This window comes from Polypterus senegalus, chromosome 15, assembly GCF_016835505.1.
Source record: "Polypterus senegalus isolate Bchr_013 chromosome 15, ASM1683550v1, whole genome shotgun sequence".
Classification (NCBI taxonomy): domain Eukaryota; kingdom Metazoa; phylum Chordata; class Cladistia; order Polypteriformes; family Polypteridae; genus Polypterus; species Polypterus senegalus.
In genome coordinates, this window is record NC_053168.1 from 26,189,776 (window position 1) to 26,214,571 (window position 24,796).

Sequence of the window (24,796 nt, forward strand, 5' to 3'; positions counted from 1 at the left end):
TCTGTTACAACTCTGCTTTAAGACAGACAAGGGGATTTTCAAGTAATCAACAGAAGTTGGGACACCAGTGCAAAGTTTAATTTACTTTAAATGCTGCAGAACATCTGTAGGTTGTAACTCTTTATTTGTTCCCTGAAGAAGGCCCATTTGTAATTTTGTGAAATTTCCTTTTTTTCAGTTTTTGCTAACCTAAACTTTAAACTTAAACCTCTGGTAGTTTACTGCTTACCTTTTCAACATTTTAGGTAATTCATTGCATTTCAAATTATTAAATTTATATTACAGTGAATATACAGTTTAATACTCCATTGTCAATCTTCATAGTGCAATGGAGCACAAAATAAACATTGATTCTGTTGTCTCATAGGAAAAAGAATGCTTAAGCAGGAAAATACATTGTGTACATAAAGATGCTCAGCATATTTTACTGATGCTAATTTAATAAGTTCACCTGTCTTTATCAAACGAAATGTAGGTTTAACAATGTAAGCAGTATATTGGATTTTATTTTCTTAAACTGACAGAGTGTGCAGTATATGTCTCATAGATGGAAGCTTTAAAAAACTGAGGTCTGAATAAAAAGATATCCAATAGAAAAAACTAGATGGATGGATAGAAATATATCAACTATATCCATAATTTATTGTGCTGGAACTAGCAAATTAAACATTACAATATTGGCCAAACTATACAAACCTTCAAATGAGTCAAAATTAATTTAGGTTACAAATCTAGAGTTGCAGAAATATTGTGATATAAAATTATATGCTTAAAGTGTAAATTATTTGACATTCTCAAAAGAAAAAAGTTTAAATTCTATAAGCAGCTTGTAAAATGTGTACATTGTACATGCTTCCATCCATCTCTCAAATTCATTTTACCCTGAGCAGGATTAAGGGAAAGCTGGATCACATTCCAGCAAGCATTGGGCACAAGGCAGGAACAATCTCTCAGCGCAGCAGCAGTCCAACACAGAGTGAAGACACAGGCAGACACACACAGATACACACTAAGGCCAATTCAGCATTGCCAATCCAACTAAGCAGCATGTCTTGGACTGCAGGAGGAAACTACAGCAACCAGAGGAATCCCCAGTAGAGAACATGAAAACTCCATGCAGGTGGGACCCAGGACATGAACCCCAGCCTCCTTGTTGCAAAACACCAGCATTATCATTGTACCACCACCATGACGCCTCTGTCCAAAATCAACCTAGCTGGAAGGCCAAAATGTTCTCAGAAACATTTCTCTTAACATGGTATACAACCCAGGAAATGATACCAGTTAAATGTAGGACTTACGCATGCACAATATCAAACATTGATTTTAGGAAATAATTTATGATCATCAAACAACGAAAAACACATGTCTTTAGTATGGTGGAGAAAAACTGGAATACCAAGAGAAAAAACAAAAAATGTTCAAACTCCCAAATCCTAAAATAGAGGTACAGTATATTTCACAATACAGTACCACTGTTCTTTATTAGCCACAATGTCTGCAGTGTCTTCCAGCTAATGCTTTATTAAACTTACCTGTTCCAGCAGGGATTGTTGCAATAAGTCTGTGCGGAATGCGAGGGGATATTTTCAAAAAGACTCGCACCTGGTAGAACCTGTAAAAACAAAAAATAAAATCAGTTAAAAGAGTAAAAGTTAACAAGATTTTGCATGAAGTGTAAAACTTCTGGCAGTAATTTTTATATTTTAGACAGCCTGCTGGCTACACAATTAAAGTGTAATACATATTGACAAAGTCTTGAATGTTTCCGAGTTATTACTTAAATGATGTAATACAGTAACAGGCCAAGTGTATCTACATAAAGTTAATGTTTGATTCTGGACCTTAAGTTATTAAAACAACTTATTTAAAGTACTAAACATTCAGGGTTTACTATCAGGGATCCCATAACTGACATCAAAGAGAAGTTAATCCTCTATGTACCTCCAGCTTTGTCACCATGTTCTGTGCCTGCACTCAGTGAAGAGCGCTATACAAAAATAAACTGAATTGAATAAGTGTACTATAAGCTTTTTAATACAACATAATACAACTTCAAATGCTTTCAGACACAAGTTCCACTTAAGAAGTTTTTAAGATTGCACATAGTGTATTTTATTGTACTGTATATGTATAATAAATGTTAAATGTTTTAGGATTTCTTTTTGAATTTGGATAAAGTAAAAAATAATCTACAGTACAATTCCCTAGAAGTTGCTTTTGATTATCACGTTACTTATCAATGTCCATTTCCATCTGGGTTCAGCTTATTTAATTCTCTTAGAACCACTGTTGCTTAGGTTTATAAGTAAACCAGTTGGTAGTTTTAAGAATCTGGCACAGTTCAACTGCAGATGTTGGCTGTTATCAATTGCTTTTGTCTCCCCAGGTAATTCCAGTAAGACTTGATGTAGTTGAGATCAGGTGTCTGTGGAGGCCATACCATCTGTTACACAACTCCTCATATGTCTTTTAACTGAAGATAGTTATTTATGACCTTGACACTTGATCAGCCTCCTTCCTGACGGCACTGGGTGATAATTGAAAATCTGCTTCTATCAGACAGACAGACACAGACAGGCACAGACAGACAGACAGACAGACAGACAGACAGACAGACAGACAGACAGATAGATAGATAGATAGATAGATAGATAGATAGATAGATAGATAGATAGATAGATAGAACTTTATTTGCCTCCATGGGAAAAATTTATAGCATTTAGGATTCCAATAACTCTCACCAGGCCACTTATTCACCTTCATTTGCATAAATGCAACCCCAAACCTGCTGTGCTTCACTGTTGGCTGTAGACACTCATTTATGGGATGCCATGGCTTAGCAATTGATGATTTGCAGGTTAAACCATCACATCTGCCACACCCTCACCTTTTAGTTTAGTTGTACTATGCCCAGTTTGATGCCTTCTATGTCGGTTTCTGGTTCAGTTAATCAGTTTGGTCCAATCAGCTCAATATGTCACTCATCATTTTTAAATGTTTGTTATCTTTACTTAATCATCCACTGACCTATAAACAGTACCTATAAAGTAATCTATATATATATAAATGCCAAATCCCACTGACTCACTCATCAAATCTCCCAAACCATGAGAACTTGGGACTTGAAATTTGGAATGTAGGTTACCCTTGGCCCATAGGTGCTTGCTAAGAAACAGTTTTAAAAATTTCATGGTCCAAGCGCGTTCTGTCTGTATGTCTATCCGCTTTATGTCTGCCCGCTTTTATGAGAGAATAATTTAATGGATTTAGATCTGGTAGTTTCCTATCATTTTCTTGAACTTTCTGGTTGATTTTGCAACTTATCTCATCGTGCTAAATACCATAGTTCGCTTGTGGTACCGATGTATTTATGCAAATCCAACAGAGTGGCTGGCATTATCATCTACAGATTGTTAAGGAGTAACATTTGACGATTTTGAGACGGAGAGAGATCAGTGCTCCATGTGTTTTAGAGGGTAGCTGCTGAGATATCACAGCCATGTGCTTTTCTCCCCACATGGGGAATGCTTTCCCATCAGAGCTGAACACGATCAGATATAGTGCTAATGTCTATTGATTTTTAAAGTTTGTCCTGTTTCATTACTATGTGGGCAAAGCCACAGGGTACAGTTAGTCACATTTAAATTTGAAAAATGGTCTACAGCCTAAATGTTACTTTCTTAAATCAAATACAAATTTTCTTTTGTAGCATTTACATTTCAGAAAATGAATGTCTGGAAATGTGCTTATTTCTACTGACAAACTAATGCAGAACACAAAAAATAAACATTTATGACAACATCTCTATATATACAGTATAGTATCCAACATTTATCTGTCTGTCTGTATGTCTGTCCGCTTTTAACGAGAGAACTACTTAACAGAATTAGATCGGGCATTTTTCTATAATTTGATTGAATATTACGGTTGATTTTACAACTTCTCTCATCAATGAAAAATCATAGTTCACTTGCAGGAGCGATATATTTGCGCTTATCCGAGATAGAGACTGTGGGCTGAGGGGAGAGGAAAGTGTGACTCTGGAGTGGGGAGCTAGACAGGGCCCTCCTCACTCATGTGCCAGCGTCCGTTCAAGTCCGTCTACCTGTCACCACGTTTCGGAGCGTACCTTGCCTTCGCTTAGCTAGTGACACCTGTTTGTTTATTGATTTGTCCTGTTTCACTACTACACGGACGTAGCCGTGGGGGACAGCTAGTTTAAATATCAAAAAATCTAGGTTGCCCAAGACTTTTGTTCAGTACTTTTTTATACACTTGTAGTAATTAAGGCTTGATTTCTGCAAGCCAGTTTGTTTTTGTGTGGAATGGACAAGCAGGTTGTCGTTAATAGTACATACAGAAACACAGATTTATAGAATACTAATGACATACCTCTGACCTGATGTATATTTTTAAACTCCAGCTAAATAACTACACAGATGCAAGTCAGACTTGTAAGCTAATAAAGAACAATATGGGATTGATATATGTATATATGTATATATGATACATGTGGCAAATGTTCTGTTTTCTTAAGGGAGGTTCATAATGTATGCTGTTTAAATTTCAGAATACAGAGGATGTCAATGAAAAATGCAAGAAAAATCAAAAGATGTGATTATAATAAACCAGTAAACCCCCGATTCTCTAAAGAATCGCAAATCCAAGAATGGCAATCACTTTCTGTTCCCTCCGATCTTTGGAGGGATGAAAAATGATGGAGGGTGAGTGCGTCCTGGGAAAGTTTTCATTTAATTAAATAAATATATTTGTACTAAAATTAACCAATTTATTAAAACTAAAATTGAAATGTAATTGTTATATCATTTAAGTCCAAAAATGTCTTTGAGTTGCTGCACTTACAAGTAAAACAAATATCGGAGTGCAAAGATTTAAATGAAATAAATTGGAAACAAAAAATTCATAAAATGGTAAATTCAAAATAGTTAATCAAAAATTTCCTTATAAACAACATTTTTGGTAAAGATGGTTTCCTGTCCTTGAATTAGCTCTCCCTGGTATGGAGTAGTTAAAACATTCACTTTAACGTCACACAGAACGCCGGACTCTTGAAAATGCAACATAAAGTTGTCCATGTCCGAATACAGGCTCAGACAGGTAAATCCCTACTTTGTCCATGGTTTGTCTTTGGGATTTGTTGATCGTCATGGTAATTGCAGCCTTAATGGGAAATTGGCATCGTTTAAGTTTAAAAGGTAATTTTGTCCCTACTTTAAGGTTAAGATTGTGTTGTGGTAATCCGGCCGGGCTAATAGTGTTTAAATATTCTAATGAGAAATTAAGATGCTCAGTTTTGTGTTCAGAATCAACACTCTCAGTACTTAGAAAGATGTGGCTTTCTCCAGGAAGCAATCCAATCACTTGGTTATTTATCTGGTCAACGTCAATAGGTTGTATATGCAGTGGTGTGCTCATGCGCGTTCGGGCGGCGGTTGTATTGTGCACAGCTTGCTTCTGGCCTCTGCCATCCATGCATATATACAAACATTACTAAACGAAGGTTGTATATGCGGTAGTATGCGCGTTCGCGTTCAGGCGGCAGTTGTATTGTGACCTGAAGTTTAGTTTACAGGTTGTGTTGTGTTGTTTGGGCGCCACCTACTGACTCTGGGAAACCACTGGGTTTGACTCTGGGGCGCTCAGGCACTGTGCGAGTGCGCTTTCGGTGCTGCTGGCCTCTGGCATCCGTGCATATATACAACCTTTGTTTAGTAATATAGATAATATATAATATAAATAACTAGCAAAATACCCGCGCTTTGCAGCGGCGAAGTACTGAATTAAAATTTTTATTAAGAAGAAAATTTAACCTTTTTAAACTGAGGGAAAATATGCCAATAATTATTTGTTAAGGATCTCTTTGTATACCATGTTGTCAATTCGGCCCTCCGGTTGTAACATGACCAAGTTGTGCGCTGAGCTTACTCTTGAGCATGCAACTTACAGTTGGCCATGTGAACAGTAATCTTGTCTCAAATCTCACAGCTTGGATTGCTGCTGTCATAATCGGTTTGAGTTGCATGGTTTGTTTCAATTATGACAGTATTTGCAGGATTTGTTGTATTGAAGTGACATTCGGCATCTGTCAAGCATTGTAAGCACACAACGGTTTCATGATAAAATCACATCCAGCTTTTGAGAGTTTAAACATTCATAAACATCAAAGTGTCCACTACTGAAATCGTCACCTGTGAATCTAAGATGTTTAAGAGGCATTGGCGGTTGTCGAAAGGTGTAAAATATTTGGCCATTTTGGTACACTTGAAAGCGACAACCGAACAATTCAGCGGCAGCCATCAACTCACATGCAGAACCATAGGTAAAGGGCTTAAGCATTTCACTCTTATAGTGCTCCAGTGTAGTATAATTATCTCCTGTACCGTCATCAGTCCACACCTTGAACCTGTCCCAGTCATTCAATACATAAGACACAATGTTCCTCCGGATATCAAGAGTGAGCCTGATATGGCCGTGCAATATTTAATAAAGAGAACGGAAAAGGTAGGTGGTATCTCCGGGCATGAAAACCACTCGGTAAGTGATAGTTCTTTGATCGATAGTGATCATCTCGATAGACATGGTAATGGGGCTTGGAATGATAAAGGAAATGGGTACCTGAGCAATGTAAAGTAAGTGTAAAATACCTATACAATAACTATAATTGTAATAAACAATAAAACAGCAGAGAAGCCGTGGATTAAATCAGTAGGGAGACGTGAATCCCGTGGCGAAGCAAGGAAGGGAATGTAGAGACTGGAGCGACGGACAGCCTTATATAGGCAGGCAGCCAACAACGTGGGAGGCGTTGGGATGGGGACCCAATGCCGCCTCACACGATGACCGAGCTGCAGGCTATGGACGTATATATGTACGTAAGTAGGATTCAGTTAGCGTTGGGAACCCGTGTACCAAATTTCTTGAAGATGGGCCCATAAGTAACAAAGACTGTTGAAAAGTTCAATATGGCGGCCGACAGTGGCATCATACCACCGAAATAAGTATGTACATTGGTTTCGGTTAGTGCAGGGAAGCCGCCTACCAAATTTCGTGAAGATGGGGCCATAAATAAGAAAGTTCAACATGGTGGACGTTGTTGACCGTTATGACCATTACGCATAGAATTTCGAAATGAAACCTGCTTAACTTTTGTAAGTAAGCTGTAAGGAATGAGCCTGCCAAATTTCAGCCTTCTACCTACACGGGAAGTTGGAGAATTAGTGATGTTGGAAAATTCAATATGGCGGCTGACAGTGGCGTCATACCATCGAAATAAGTAAGTACATTCAACTTGGTTTTGGTTAGCGCAGGGAAGCCACCTACCAAATTTCGTGAAGATGGGGTCAGCTTCTACCTACCATGGGACATTATTGAAGTTTGAAAATTGGTGGCGTTGGAAAGTTCAATATGGAGAATTAGGCTGACAGTGGGCGTCATACCATCGAAATAAGTAAGTACATCGGTTTTGGTTAGCGGGGAAGCCACCTTAGCGCTTCTAGGGAAGGTGGCGTTGGAAAGTTCAATATGGCGGCTGCCGTCATACCATACCAAATTTCATGAAGATGGGGCCATAAATAAGAAAGTTCAACATGGCGGACGTTATCGTTATCGACCGTTATGACCGTTACGTGTAGAATTTCGAAATGAAACCTGCTTAACTTTTGTAAGTAAGCTGTAAGGAATAAGCCTGCCAAATTTCAGCTTTCTACCTACATGGGAAGTTGGAGAATTAGTGATGAGTCAGTGAGTCAGTGACTCAGTCAGTCAGTGAGGGCTTTGCCTTTTATTATTATAGGTAAGTAAAGACTGAATGGTGCAAGTATCTTACACTTTTAGAACAATGTGGAATGATATTTTTTCTGTCATATGAGATCATTTTATAGTAATAATTAGATTTATGATATTACTGTATTTATGCAGAGCTGATAATTCTTCTTCTTCATGCATTTTGTACATAAAACAATATAAATAAATAAAATCTAGATAAATAAAAGGACTCAGACCACAATGCTATTGACTTGTGACTATATGTACTATTGTGGAACTCCTGTAGACTGGCACTATGAATGCCCTCCCTGAGTTAAATGTGAATCATTATCATAGTTTTCACAGATTTATTCAAAATTAAATTAATTTCTGGGCCAAGAGATCCATTAGCAGACAATGTTTTTCCTTAGGCTCTTTGCAAGTAGTCAAGAATTTAGTTTGTCGTTAATGGATATGTGGCTTTGTATATATATCATTTGTGGAGCAAACACAGTTTTTGTGTTTTGTAATATGTTATCTATTTAGGGTTGTTGTGGTCTGAAGCTTTTTGTGCTTGACTACTAAGTGTGCACTGTGAAATTATAAATACAGTACAGTAAGTAAGCAAAAATTTAATTAAATGCAATAACTAACAGAGGAAACTCTACCTAAAAAGAATGAAAATGAAAAATGAAATTAATTTGCCTTAAAGTTCATGTCAAACAATACAAATAAATTACCAGTACTTCCAACTTAACTGGAGAATAAAAGCAGAGAAAGCAAAAGCAATTAAGCATGAAGTTTAAGAAGAGGCAGCATTAATTTATTAAACTCGAGAAAACAAAGAGCCATGTGATCTTTCAGCAAGCATATTCTTAAAAAAAAGTCTTAAAAAGCAAGATTGGGACAACCAAACTGACAGAATAAAGTTACAAACTTTGAAAGAACAACATGTTTAGTTAAAACAGAAGGCAAATATTAAACATGAATTGCTCTGAAAGAAAACCTACATGTATTCTAGCCCTAATGAAATACCTTATTCATTTTGGGTTCATGGCAGATTATTTTGTCAGAAATGGATGCAACATAGAAATAAATTTTGCACATATTTTCAGTGCATTATTAAACACATTATACACACTCACACACCCACCTTAATACGGAGTTGGTAATTAGTCGGCAAATATGTCATCATGATTGTGAGAAAAGTGGATACCTACAGAAGTAGGACTAGTCACTGCACGTGGTGCTGTCCACTGTTTAAAGTGTATCATTACCTACAAGTGAAATATGTAATGATTTTCAAGCACCTATTCCATTTTAGAGCCTCCTCTATTCCATTGGGCCCTTGAGCAAGACCCTTAACCTGCTTGCTTCGTCCTATGTATGAAATTAATCTGCATCCAGCCCTGCAAGCAGGTCCTCCAACTTGCAGAGAAAACTTGGGGGTTGGTGGCAGGATTGGCACTCCAGTCACTATTAAAAAAAACTCACACTGTTCAAGTGTGGTGTTGAAGTGTCACCTGTTGCACGGCTGCACTTGGGTCCCAATCCGGGTGGTGTGTCATGTGGTGGGTGCGGCAACACGCTTAAAAAAAAAAATCAGCACATGCTCCCAACCTCTCCTCTCTTAATCCATTTTAGTGTTGTAATGGGCTGTGACACAGCATGTCTGTGGGTCCGTGGCAGAATGAAGCAAGTGCAGAAAAAAAAAAGCCAAGTAGGTGCAGTACTAATGAGGGAATGGGCAATTAAGTAAGCACATGCTGAGTTACTATCTAGGATGCCTTTCCTCGTTAGTGGCAAACGTGAGGTAATGCAGCACCTGCTTCACCTAAGATAGGAGTGGGCTGTACAAAGTCAGACAAGAAAAAGGACAAAAGTTTAATTAGTTGAGGACGTCCATTTGCAAGAACAGTTACAGGCAATCGTAGGGAGGGAAAAATATTGCAAAGCAGGTAAGAATGATCTCGAATAGCAATAAGTTCTGTGGTCTTTGGCCAGCTTGTCATCCCGGCCAATACCCCCAGGCTGCCAGATGGAGCCCTCCCTGCAGTGTGCAGGTGCCCCTAAGACCAGCAGGGCATCATGGACAATGTAGTTTTCATCCGTAGCCCTGCTGGATACCACAGGGCCGCAAGAGGGAGCTGCAGGGGGGAGCAAAGAGTCATATGTGATATAACCCGGAAGTGCGTCATAGGAAGAGCGACGACAGAAGTGACGTACTTCTGGGGTGAAGAAAAGGACTGGTACCTGACCCGGAAGTGATAAAGAATCACATTGACTGGGGATTCGGAATACTTCTGCGTCAGGGAGTATAACAGGACTATGGGAGCTCCCAGACGGGGAGCTGAGCTGGGTGGAAGGGTGGCAATGCGTCTGGGAATGTGGAGGATTGTTTATTAGTGATTATTGATTTGTATATGAGTATAGTGGAGGAGAGGGTACTTTGTGCACTGTGGTATTTAAATAAAGTCAACATTTGGACTTTTTCCTGGTGTCTGGAGTCTTGGACAGGGGTTCAAGGGAGCGATACTGCTCCCTATCTGTCACAGTTCCCAGGGTTAAAGCAAAGGTCAGAACCAGGAGAACAACTATCAGTAACCAAATACAAGAAAGGCAAGACAAAATCAAAGTCAGAAGGAATGCAGAGAGTTCAAAAAACAATAAAACAAAACAATGATATTTTTGAAAAAGGTTTAAAAGCTTTTAGGGATCTGTGTAGTCAGATGGGGAAGCATACGACTGGCTGACCATGTGATGTGAACAAAGGGGCAATAGAGATGGATGAAGTAGAACAAACACTGTGGATACCAAATGGAGGTGGAAGAGAGGGGGCTCCCTGCAAACAGACAAGAGGTTTTAGTGTTGGAGCAAAAGGCAAGGCTGAGGTTGTGGCAAAGGGTGTCAGGACTGCTGAAACAGAGGAGTAAAGATGGGAGAGATTCATTGAGATTTGGTGTGGCCATTAGGGATTCAGTGTGTGGGTGAAGTAAGTGTGGCAAGCAATTCATCACTTGCTGTACTTGACTGGGAAGGAGGTGAGTCAAGTGATGTGGTCACAGTTATTGATCGTAGTACACAGAATGTTCCATTGGAGGGTTTAACAACTGAGGAGCATTTCATAGACATCCTGCTGATGGATTTTAACTAGTTTTATTTATTTAAAACATTCCCTTGTATGCACTTGAATATTTAACTGCACTTCAGATTGTTTTTATGTAAATGAACATCCATTTTGCATGTCCAAATGTGTCTTCCACGTTTCTTACTTACTGCTGGCCCATCCTCCGTAAACAAACTGCTAGGGGGTCAACCTTCCACCTGAGGGTCAGGTATGCCCTGGCATGGTGACCCTTGACAGGAGACACCAACAAGTATGGTATACAAGGCTAGAAACAACTCTGGATGGGGTGGCAGAACATTACAGGCCTTCTCACGCACATCCACACTCACTCCTAAGAAGTGAATTTACAGAATCCAATCAACTTAAGAGAAATGTCTTTAGAATTTTGGGGAAAATCTAGAATTCTGACAGGAAAATTGTGTAGAGACATGCATACTTCACACAATCAGGGTCTGAGCTGGGATTTAAAGTCGGAAGACTAGAGGTTTAAGCCAGCAGTGCATTGCCATAAATGAAAAGAGTGAAAAATGAATTAGGAAGTATAAGAGGAAGGATTAAAACAGTTTAATGTGAGAAAATATGAAAAGCAAAAAGAAAAGTACTATGCATCACAACCTTACAATGCAGAAAATTATATGTCCATCACAAATACTGCTTTTTTACTCAGAAAAATGCAGCTGCTCTAATACATAGATTTTCGTCTGGCTGTTTCAGGTCTGATTTATACTGTAAGCATTTCAAGTACAAAGTGATCTGGCATTGGGTCACTACAGTTTCTCATCCACTGAGAAAAAAAATATAACTGTGATCACACATTGTCAACAAAACCTATGAGTGTTACAATGTTATAAAAAAAGGTATTTCCTGATGCTATTGATAAAAAATGGCAGAAAAAGTAGAAGTTCTCTGAGAAGGGGACAATAATCAATCCCACTAACAAAGGTATTTAATTATGTAAAATTTTGATAACATGAAATTTATGGTCCTGAAATTCAGTTGAGCTTATTGTTCAGCACACATTCATACATAAACTCAACAGTGCGGTATGCATTTTCAAATACAGTATAGTATACTGTTCTATATACCCACTAATACACATACCACTGTGATAAGGACAGGTGCCTCACAGCTCCACAGTGTTGGGTTCAAATTACAACCTGATCACTGTAGAAACAGAAGAAAGAAATAAAATGACATACACAAAGTCACTTATATTTATTTTCCGCCTGGCCATTTCGCACACTTGTCAAATGTAATACTGACAGACATGGATACTGAATTTAAGTTCTATCCAAGGATGGTTTGAGCACACAGGCTGTTTCTTGTAAAACCAAGATGACCTAATCTGTTTTGAAATTGTATGATCTAGATTTATCCAAATCATGTTTTCAAAAACTAAACGTTTTTTTTTTTAACTATTAAGGAGTAACTTAAAAAACAAATCACCTCAACTGCATACTAAAGTATTATGGCTGAATTAACTATGTTAAGGTTTTCATTTAATACCAGTTATGAAGAAAAACAAATTGTAGGCAGTGTAGCACAAAAAACGATCAAATATATTAACTCTGACAGCAAGCTGTTGATGCTAATGAAGCCCAATCAAGTAAATTCAATACTGCAGTCATGGATTCATATGAAATATATTTTATTACCAGTACTTGTAATTAAGATAGATGAACACTGTCTTGAATTTTCTTCAATATTTCTTTTTTGAAGATGGCAGCCATCAAGATAAAGAGCTCAGAAATCAATCAGAAAGCAATTTAGCTGTTCATTTATGTAGAAGATTTGATACAGCTTTCTATATAAAAAAAATGGAAATATTCTTAAGTTGTATTCTAAAAGGCCTGTATTATATGAAACTGTGGTGTAGCCATGCCATAGTTTATGAAAAACATCTGTAATTTTAGCATATTTCTAAATGAGGTATCATAATGTAAATGATGATTAAATTAAAACTCTCATTATAACATGAGTTGGTTAAATACAAAGAATTTCTCTTTATATTTTTCAATAAAACAATTAACAGAAGACAATATATTGTTATCAATATGTATTTAGCAGACACCTTTATTTAAGAAGACTTACAAAGCAAGTTACAATGCATAATGACTAGAAGGTCCAATCGTTAAAAGCAAAAGTAAACAAAACAAAAAACTTGAGCAAGAGGAAATAGTAACACTACTGTATAATTATACCTGTAGCTACTGTAGACTAAAACAAAAATCCTAAGTATCCCAAAAGCTTTGTCAGTACAACAGTTGCTTCCTGTATAAGGGACACTAATACATAATACATAAACTGGCTTTATCCAATCTACTAAATTCAAACTAATAGTTTTTGTAATCAAAGCAGGTGTACTTATGGTTTGGTTGAATGGTGAATGGTGCTTAGATTCCTTTCCCGGTAGCATTTCTCCACATATGTGGAAAGATCTTCAGAACACTTTCTTTCTTTGTACAGGAGCTGTTCTCCTTCGTGGCCCTGGTTGTACATTCTGGGTGAGGATGATACTGCAGTTTCTCCTTGGGGTTCAAACACATTAAGTTGGCCCTCTTGTTGCTAGCAAAATCACATCTGCTAGGCAGCTGGTGATCAGTCAGTTACTATTTTCAACAAGACAAACGTGTGACTCAATGTACAGTCTTCCTCTGCTCATGTACTTGCTATCTTAGCAAAGTTTGGACTAATGGTACCCCTCGTCTAACTCCTTTTTTGGATGGTCTTACATTTTTCAAGCCCAGCAGTAGTTATCCTATGGAGTAAAAAGGATTGGTCTAGTCTTTGTTACAGCAACACCCCATTGGTACTGATACCAATACCTATCTGCTATAGAGCAGAAGTTATGGTCAGGTTCAAAGCAGTGAGTTGATAGAGGTAGCCCAGGTTTAGCGTGTCTAAGTGGAGTTAAGGTCTGGGCCTTGAGTTGGTAATTCCAAAACTCTGAGTCATTTCTTTTGTTATTCATTCATCTGTACATTTCAAGGTAAACTTAGACTTATTGTCCAGTTCCATGATCTAGGTTCAACTCACTTTTACATTTTAATGACAACTTTAAATCTAAATAATGTAATGTGGTAATTTGTAATGACTAAACACGTTTCTCTAAACTACTAGAGAGCTTCACCCTCTGCTCGCTTCGCACGCCCAACTCCAGTGCTATGTACCAGCCATTTCACATCTCTGCCACTCGCATATGTGGATTTCACTTTCATCAAACAACAAATCTTTTAATTCTCTTGGATATGCCTCTTCATTGGGAAGAAACACTACTTTTCCCTGATGGCAACACGAATGAGATGATTTACAAGTCTCCGACTTAAAGTTTAAATCTGAACAATATATTCAATCTCTTTTCACTGTTCTGTTATTTCACTGAGTAATAATTTCCATTTGTTTGCGCTAATGCAATCTTTACTATTTACACTTTACTACTACTTTCGAATTTTAGTACTTTCATTATCTCTAACCTGTTCTGCATGTGTATCGCACCAGCATTTTTGAATTCTTTACAATGTTCTACTTTGTCATCTACTCTTTGTCTTTTACTTCTGGCCCCAGGCGTGGTTAAATCTCTTGGCACAAAGTCTCATCTCGTTGGACATCAAAGTATCTCTGAAAAATTCACTTCTCATCCCAGGCTAAAAAGTCTTGTCCCAGGATGTTTTTATTATAATAGAGAGAGATATAAAGAGGAGCTCATCTTGCCCTTAATGACTGAGAAGTAAGTAGAATCTATAGCTGCAAAATATCCCCAAAACATGACCTTTCCACCATTGTGCTTGACAGCTAATACAAAGTTATTATGGTGAAATATTTGTTTATTATATTGGATGTGCACAACAGCCAAACAAATTGTCTTTGTGGTCATCTCTTCAGTGAACATCATTCTAGAAGTCATGGTTCCATCTAGATATACAATTCACTAAGGCAAGACACCCATGGAAAGCACGCCGGAAGGGGCATGGATTCACTAAGCCGCCGACAAGTAAGACACCTATGGCACACGCAGGAAGGAGCCACGCTGGAGGTGAATCGCCATATGCAGCGTGTTAAACTGTTTGCGAGGGGTATCCCATGAGATCCTTAAAACAATCCTTTACAACTGAGGTTAAAACACAATGAAGTAAGCAGTCTTTAAAAACCGAGTTTTCTGTTACGACGCACGACCGCGTGCATAGCAAACTGTTTTACACGCTACATACAGCAATTCGCATCCGTGACAAACATGCGTCTTCTTAGATGCTCCTGCAGGAACACAGAAAGTCTACGTGAGTCACAGGTGCATCTGGACTGTGCAAAGATGACAACGACTCAAGTGACGAGTTGGAGGTGGGCACATGAGCGATGGCGGTCTGCCAGTTTTCAGTCACGGACGATTGTGTGTTGGTTCGTTCCATGCATTATTATAATGTTGCTTTTCTTGCTGATTTGTTACCGATTTTTCAAATGTTAATTTTCTCCCTGTGCTTAAAAATCATTAAAAAACCGGCCTGATTATGCGGCGTATGGTACGCCGTGGGTTGGCTAGTATTCTTTAAATGAGAGAAGGAGGTTTCTCCTGGCTATTCTACAATGACCACACTTCTTTGTTGTTTTCTGAACTAGAATATTGACCTAGCTGACAGAGGCCTATAGATCTCTGGACATAGCTTCTGGGGTATTTGCATTTTCTTTGAGCAATACTACTTTTCAGCACAGTCTTGTTCATTTTATTTTTTCATAGCCAATACTGTCAGCCCTGTCAGAGCCGGTGTTGTACAAAGGGGTAATAGGTATGACAAGTTCAGATGCAATCTCTGACCTTTTCATTCTTTTTCATTCTGTCATGGTATATAAAACACAAAAAATCAAACAGACAAGATTATCTTCTGTTTGTGAGGTCCTTATTGTATGCATTCTAGATAAGTATTTATTGGTTATAAGCTTCCTTGTACACTGAACCTTTCAAAGACTAAAGCCAAAATCAGACTAGATTACAGAAACATCCTACCGGCTGCCTCCAACTCACTAAGATTATGTAAATTTAGGCCATGGCTAAAAAACTATGGACCTGGCCTTTTTCCACACTAGTACTTGAAAATCTCCATCACCAGCTTGGTTTTCCATAAGATACGTTTGTCCAGTTCTGTCTATTGCTTAGTCCATTAACTTTCTCACTTACTGTACTTGCTGCACCCTTTAACAATACTTTATATATTTTTGTATAATACATACATTAAGGTTATGTGATAACAAAACAACTAAGATGTGAACATTATGTCACTCACCTGCTTCAATCGCAAAGAGGAAAACTGATTAGCTGTAACTGAGGTCTGTACAAGATGCCACACAGCCACAGAGATGAGCAACTAATGGGGCGGACACAGAAGCCAGATCGTTAGCATATAATAAGAGACCTAACTCCTGCATTCTGGTACAATAAGGGATGGTACTTATCTTGTATAGTGATTAATAAATAAACAATACAATTTTTACAATATTGAATAACTTGAGAATATCATTATTAGATAATTGAATAAATAAATACACAAATAACCTTTCTTATATGGTAATTTTTGGTCATACAATGGCACCTTCGCCTAACCCCTCTTCATCCCATGTCCTGCAGCTAAGGGAACTTGTTTCGACATGCACAACTGCAGGTGTTTTACTGTTTCACCATCAGAAGTAGCTGTCAAATGAGTTAAAGAACAAAAATATTAAAAGTATACAACTGCTCTCAAGGTAAAATTTAAACAGCAAATCTGAGGTTTAAGTAACATAGAAAGTTCAGTTTGCAAATGCGGAAATGTTTTTCAAAATTTTGAAATTTCTAAATTATATACAGCATATAGTGCACTGTATTCACGGTCTCTCAACAAAAATTGAACTGTCCCTACACAAATATTCTAGAAGAATGAGTATCCATATTTCAAAAAAATCCGTTCATTGGGAACCAAGTTGTTTCATGTAGGTAAACAAATGGACAGACTGACAAACAGAGCAACTGCAGTAGGTGCTTTCGCATGTAAATGGACCTAAAAAACCCACCCATAAAAGTAACATGTACTGTATTAATTTTGAACCCCTATGTGACTAGAAATCATTTTAAAATATAGCAGGATGTACAGTCAATGGTAACAGCTTTCGCAACAGAAAAGCCTGTGATAAACCACTCTGACTACAATGAGCTAATAGCAAAAATGAAAAAAACATACATTTTTGCTCCTTTTTGATAGTGTATCACCTTGAGAATGAGATCAAATCAATACACAGAGTACCATTCACCTACTGTATTAAACATTGAATGTTTTGTACTGAATATGAATAGGGAAACTCAGCTGAACAAATAACAGTCACACCAGTTAAACAGTGTTTTCCTTATTTATTGTGGGAAAATAGCAGGTTAAAAGCAGATGACATAAATTGTAATATTTGTCTTAAGCATGACTCATGCTGACACTACCCTGAAACCAAAAAAAGGTTTGAGAAAATAAATAAATAAACAGCTAGCATCTATTAAAGATATGCCATTCTAAATAAAAAATAATGAATGGATGGGCTGTATACATTTTAATGAAATGCTTTCTTAACTGAATATGATAGGCAAATGAATAGTACCAACTTGAAAGGTATGTCTTAAGGGGTAAAATACAATAGAAGGGTAGTTCTGATTCAAGTATAATCCTTTCTGCATGGATAAGAGGGTGGTCTATTCAGTAGAGGACACTGAGACTCTGACAACCATTAAACACGTTTTTCCTTTAAGTATTGGTTACAAACAGGTAATGTCAGGGAACATTACTTTTAAAAGCAACTTAGATGCATTACTCATAAATTATAATAAACTAGACATTAAGCCCGTTACAATAACGGGCGCTAGAACAGTAGTGTATAAACATTAGTAGGAACAGTCTATATTAAATGGCAAGAGACCTTGACCTCATTCTGTTTCTTGTCTTAATTTTTTTTTGTCAAAAATATTTTTGCAAGAAGCCTAAAGTAAAATAATAATAAAAATAAAATAGAAACGTATATGACAATACAGTAAGTATAATTAACATTGCCTTAGTGTAAAACTTTGTAACAATCTGTAAGACACAATATCTGAAGAAGATATTTAGGTAAAATTTTCTATTTTTTTTCCTCATGAAATGTTTCTATATAATTTCATTATAGACAACATTTCTTGTAAATATTCTGTCTAAGTTTGGCAACAGTTTGCCTTGTTCATGAATCTCTACAACCTTGACAACAACATCTGGAAAACTTCTAACTCTTGATAATGCAACATATAACTGACCGTGGCTGAATACTGGTTCTGGCAAGTAAATGCCAACTTTTTCTAAGGTTTGCTTTTCTGAGTCTTTCTCTTTTAGCGTTTATCTGACGGTCATTTTCTTTTTCTTCAATCGACCTATTTGCTCGTATTTTTCTTTGTCTTTCAGCCTTTCTTTTTTTGTTGATTACTTGTTGAGCTGACCGTTCTTCCAGGAGATGTTGCATATATAGGATTTGATTGTCTGTGTCTTTTGTCCAACTTGACATGTCCTTTTTTTGAGTGGCATGTTGTTAGTAGATACGTCTGTAATATTTTCTCCTACAGTAATACTGGCTTGTATGTGGCTGTAATATGCATCACTGTATTGTGTGTCTTTAATTTTCTCTCGCAGTAATATTGGTTTTTATTTCCGTAAAATGCCTGTAATTTTCTCTGACAATAATACCGGCTTTGATGTCCGTAATATGACTTTAATTTTCTGTCACAACAGTGGGCAATCAGCAGTGTCCCCAGCAACTGATGTAATGTGTGGCGTGCTGCTTATAATCGTGCCTGTAGCGTCTCCCCAGCAAGTACTGTGCAGTTCCCCAGCAAGTATTTTAATCTGTGGGGGCGTGCAGCTGATTATTTTATGTGTGGCATCTCCCCAGCAACGGATTTTTTGTGCGCAGCAGCGACTACCCAATCAGCACTCTCCTCAGCAATGGTGTCCTTTATATCTTATGCGTGGCCGTGGCAAGGCCATTCACTGTGCGCCCAGCTTCCAGTGTGTGTGCGTCCATAGTGCTGAGCGCATGGGCGGAGCATGGTACGATGTGCTGCACGGCCCGTGCATGCGCACTTCACCAGAAGACACACACACATGGACACCTGGACGTACACAGGGTTTTTATTAAAGAGGATATAGTTACTTATAAAGTGTAATCTGTTACAAAAAGTGCATTACCTTTGCATTACTTTTTCTTCTTTTATATAAAAAGCACATTTTCCTGACTAGAAATTGTAACCATATCCTAAGCCTACTGTACATACAGTATGAGCCTTCACAAAACTGACCATAAACACAGCACAATTTGATCATTCTATTATGCTTTATAAATACATTTAATCTTTCAAGTGCTGTGACCCTTAGCACATGCAGGATAAAATGTATACCTATAACTTAGTTCAGTTCTTGTCATTTGACTGCAAGCTATGCACATGCCTAACTGCTTGTTCCCTAGCTGACACTACTTGGCTGAAGAACACGTGTGCACAATATTACACTGACAGCGGCAGCCCACATCTCTGCAAAAAAGGCAATACTTCCACAAAATAGTGACAGAAATACTGCATCTTTTTTTTCAGGTATTTTCACTTCACTAAAATAAGAATTGTGTTGGGTTACTTACTAATTTAAAAGTAATTAGACTATGTAATGTACGTTACTTTTTTTGTTTTACCCCCAACACTGAAAGCAGGTAGATAACATCTCTTTGACTTTTTGCCTTCTCTCCTCCCGCTATCCTGATCTTGCCTAGATTGCTTTACCAGGGGTCCTCTGCCATACCTCTCTCCCCCCTCTTCTCTTTCTTTTGGTTTTCATACTTTACCATGCCACTCTTCCATATCTTTTGTACGGCATGAAATCATGGTCTTTAATTTATTTTGTATTTATATTTATATTATGCATTGATTTATCTAGTTTTTACAGTAAGGTAAAATGCTTATTTTAATAGTATTATTCATTAAATTTTCTAAGTTATGTGTATAGAAATAAAACTTTGTGTATTTACATATGTATAAACAGAATATAAATCTTGATACGTCCATTTAAAGCATAAAATACAGCCATGTATTTAGTACTGCTATTTGTATTACAAATAGTATTGACTTTTTAACAACTTTTAATCATTTGCTAAATTTGGATGGAACTAATGCCATAAAAATGCATTAAGAGATAGAATATAATGGATGGGTAATATTGATTGAAGGGGAACATCTCATTAAACAGAAAATAATGGAGGAACAGAGAGTTGAGTCAGGATAATAGACATTATAACATATCACATAATCGTATAACACATCGACTTTAAGCACCTAAACATATATTCCTTAGTAATCTTGCCAACATCACAACACATTATATTACTGCATAACAGCAGTGAGTCCTGTATAAATACATAAATGAAGAGATGAGTTGGTTGTTATAAAAAACAGCAACATGCCAGAGCCAAATGAGAATCCATTAAGAATGGGTATTGAAAGACACCATGATGGATCTAACTTGATATTAATAATAATTTTAGGAGTCTAAATAACATTGATTACATGTTGATTGGGTGTAGCACTTCTGAATGACAATTCATGTTGGGAAATGATTGAAAAATTGGTACTTCTCATTAATTTCATTGCCCCAGCAACTCATACATTGAGCATATTGCTATTTCAAGCAAGACCAGAAAATAGGAAGTGGATAATCCTTCTGGAAAATAGCTGCCATATGAAAGCTGATTATACTGGGAAAGGTTAAAACTTGTCAGCCCTGCAAATACTGAAAGCTGTGCAATGAGTAGCTTGCAGTACACTTAGAAATAAGCCTGTGAAATTACTTGCAGAAAATAATTGTATCAGTTTCAATTATGCTGTGTTGAGCTGAGATCCCGAATGTGAAGCAATTTATTTCTTTGTTAACTATACACCGTACATGCAGAAGAGTTATTTTACAGTTTATGTCTTGTGGATTTATACTCTGTACAATGTGTCTGTTTAATGTAGCTCACAGCAAAGTTCCATTTATCCATTCACTGATTCCATTCATTGATTTACTGAAAGTTTTGATCAAATTTAGGGTCATGGCAGCCCATCCTGGCAGCACTGGACACAATTAGGAATCTGCCTTAGACAAACTGCCAATCCACAAAAGGGCATACTGTACTCGCAAACACGCCCACAATTAGTAAGATCTCCTCATTTTAAAGGTTAAATCACATATAGAAAGCATTATTAACTGAACCTCTATTTCATGTTATGAACTGTATGCTAGGGTTCACTTCTGTAAAATGGGTGCAAAATAGTAGAATCACTCTAGAAATTTAAAATATGTTGATTGTGGAGAAATGTAGTTCACCATGTAGTCCATAATAAAGGGACCTTCCCAAGAAGACTCAAAGCTGTAATAACTGCCAAAAGGGCTTCTACAGAGTGCAGAATTAAGGGTCAGAACACTTAAATGAATAAGAATTTTCAGCTTTTGATATTTAGTTCATTTGCAAGCTTTTCTGAAAACATTTTTTCACTTTTTCATTATGGGTTATTGTGTGTAGATGGATGGACACAAATTGCAAATCTATCTATTTAAAATGAAATCTAGAACACAATAAAGTGTGCAGAAAGTGAAGATGTCCAAATACTTTCTGAATCCACTCTAGCAACACCACATGTTTGCTGAGTGATGGCAAAAAACTATTTGACATGTTTTAATGATAATATGCAGCATATGTCCTCATAATACTCTATTCTGTTCAGGAAGATAGTCACTATAGAATACTGCATTCTAGAATGGGTTTCTAAAATAGTAACCCCATCACAGAAGAGGCTGTCATCAATTTACAATAGAAACAGAGAAAGGTTTTTGATGTGATATTGGCAGTTTGTAAATTATTCTTTTTACTGAATGATTCCAGTAAATAGAACAGACAAATTATACTGAAACACGCACTGAGACAGCCTAAATTCAATCAGTCCAGTCAATGAAATACACAAGTGGTCAGCATCATTATTTGCAAACAAGAACTTCTCACTGCTGACAAAGAGAAAGCACTGATTACGTAGCTTAATTTGGAGTAGCTGATAAACCCACTGAGGGAAACTGCATTCAAAACAGCAATACTGTCCCAAACGTCAGCATTACTTTCTGCAATGTGAGGTTTTCCTTACTGGGTAGTGTAGTGGGGGGCTAAATCAGAAATGCATAAGTAATTAAAAGAAACTGAAGAAGTCAGGTTTTTTGTTAATGATATAGCTGTTTATGTTTATATTATAAATTTTGTTAATTATATAGCTGTTTATGTTTATGTTATAAGTAACTAAAATTCATAGGCCCTTTGTAGCTTGTAAAGGCCATTCTAACATCTAATCACATACAGCATAAACTCACAAAATGCACTGCAGGATTAGTACTGCTTGGTCACTTTCAGGCGAGGGAATCAATTAACTGCCCTGTTCAGGTTCAAGTAAGAAACATTCTGTTTGCAGAGCAGACTTAATCCTTTCCACTTAGTGCAGTATACAAATTGTGGCTCCATAAGAAAAATCTTCTTTTGGCACGTCCCATTAGGAGTCATCACAACAGATCACCCTTTTCCATATCCCACCTACACTCTGAATGAATCCATCACTCCTATTGCAGATCTCACCACACTTCCCTCGTACATATCCTGAACAACTCTTACATACTTCTCTGCCACTCCCTACTTCCTCATACAATACCAAAACTCCTCTCGAGGCGCCCTGTCATATGCTTTCTCCAGGTCCACAAAGACACAATCCAACTGTTTTTGTCCATCGCTGTACTTCTCCATCAACATCCTCAGAGCAACAATCACATCTGTGGTGCTCTTTCCTGGCATTAAACTATACTGCTACTCATTAATCATCACCTCACTTCTTAACCTAGCTTTCCCTATGTTTTCCTATAACTTCATAGTGTGGCTCATTAATTTTATCCCCCTATAGTTACTATAGCTCTGCACATCCCCGTTATTCTTAAAAATCAGTACCAGTACACTTCTTCTCCACTACACAGGCATTCTATCACTTTTCAAGATTGCATTAAACAATCTGGTTAAAAATTACACTGCCGTCTCTCCTAAACACCTCCATGCATCCACAGGTATGTCATCTGGACCAACGGCCTTTCCATTCTTAATCCTTTTCACAGCTGTCTTTACTTCCTCCTTGCAAATCCGTTGCACTTCCTGATTCATTATCTCCACATAATCCAATCTTCTCTCTTTCTCATTCTGTTCATTCATCAGCCTCTCAAAGTACTCTGCTCAACACACCCTCCTCACTTGTGAGTATGTTTCCATCTTTATCCTTTATGACTCTTATCTGTTGCACATCTTTCCCAGCTCAGTCCCTCTGTCTAGCTAATCATATGCCTTTTATTTAGCCTACGCCACCTTTCTCTTCACCTTATGCCTTATCTCCTTGTACTCCTGTCTACTTTCGGCATCTCTTTGACTATCCCAGTTCTTCTTCACCATCCTCTTCCACTGTATCCTTCCTCTGACCAGATGTCACGCCAAGCACCCTTCTTGATGTTACCTTTCCTACTTCTGCTGTAGTTGCCCAGCTGTCTGGTAACTGTTCACTGCCACCTAGTGCCTGTCTTACCTCCTCCCTGAACTCAACCTTGCAGTCTTCCTTTGTCAACTTCCACAATTTGATCCTTGGTTCTGTCCTCACTCTCCTCCTCTTCTTGATGTCCAATGACTACCATCCTATTCTGCCTAAGTATGTTTTCCCCTGCCACCCCTCTTCTCCTTTAAACAGACTTTCCTGCATAGGATATAATCTACTTGTGTGCATCTTCCTCCACTCTTGTACATCACCCTATGTCCCTCTCTCTTCTTAAAATTTGTATTCACCACAGTCATGCCCATCCTTTTTGCAAAATCCACTATCCTCTGTCCTTTTTCAATCCTCTCCTTGACACCATATCTACCAATCAACTCCTCATCTCCTCTGTTCCCTTCACCAACATGATCATTGAAATCCGCTCCAATCACCAGATTCTGTCCCTTGGGTACACTGTCCATTACTTCATCCAACTCACTCCAGAAATAATCTTGCTCATCCATCGCAAACCCAACTTGCGGGGCATATGCCCTAACAACCTTCATCATCACACCTTCAGTTAATAATGATCACTCTGTCTGACACTCTTTTTACCTTCAAAACACTCTTGACATACTGTTCCTTCAGGATAACCCCTACCCCACTTCTCGTTCCATCCACGCCATGATAGAAAAATTTGATCTCACCTCCGATCGACCTTGCCTTACTTCCCTTTTATTTAGTCTCTTGCACACACAATATATCAACCTTCCTTCTCTCCATCACATCAGCTAACTCTCTCCCCTTACCAGTCATACTGCCAACATTCAAAGTTCCTACTCTCACCCCCACTCTCTTTACCTTCCTCCTCTCCTCCTGGCCCTGGATACACCTTCCCCGTCCTGTTCTCCTCCTTCAGCCAACAGTACCTCAATTTCTGACTCCATATGAAAAGTAATAATTGATAAATTAAAGCAAACCATAAATTCAGGAATGTGCCGCCTGATATATAAAGCGGCTGGAATGTCACAGTGATCACAGCTTTTTACCCACTTTTAGAAATACCAAAAGAACACACAAGACAACAGAAATGAGGAAAAATTTCAATTCAATTTAAAGTTTTAATTTTAGCACTACAAAACACTGCCAATGCAAAATGAGGCCTTGAATCATTCATTGTATAACGTTCCCAAATGAATGAAATTAAACAAAAAAGAAAAAATACTTTCACCAAAAGCAAGTCATTTAAGAATCTGAATGAGAAACTAGTACAAGGGTATAACATCCAAACTGACTACAGTCTGGCAGAATCG

General features: G+C 37.6%; 1 protein-coding gene across 1 annotated transcript in view; it reads right to left on the reverse strand.

Annotated features, from left to right (window-relative positions):
• fam135b (family with sequence similarity 135 member B) overlaps positions 1-24,796 on the reverse strand; it is a 211,707-nt gene that overhangs the window by 94,586 nt on the left and 92,325 nt on the right. Inside the window, exon 3 of the mRNA XM_039736980.1 lies at positions 1,536-1,615. Coding sequence (XP_039592914.1) covers positions 1,536-1,615 — 80 coding nt within the window. The remainder of the gene's footprint in view (positions 1-1,535; positions 1,616-24,796) is intronic.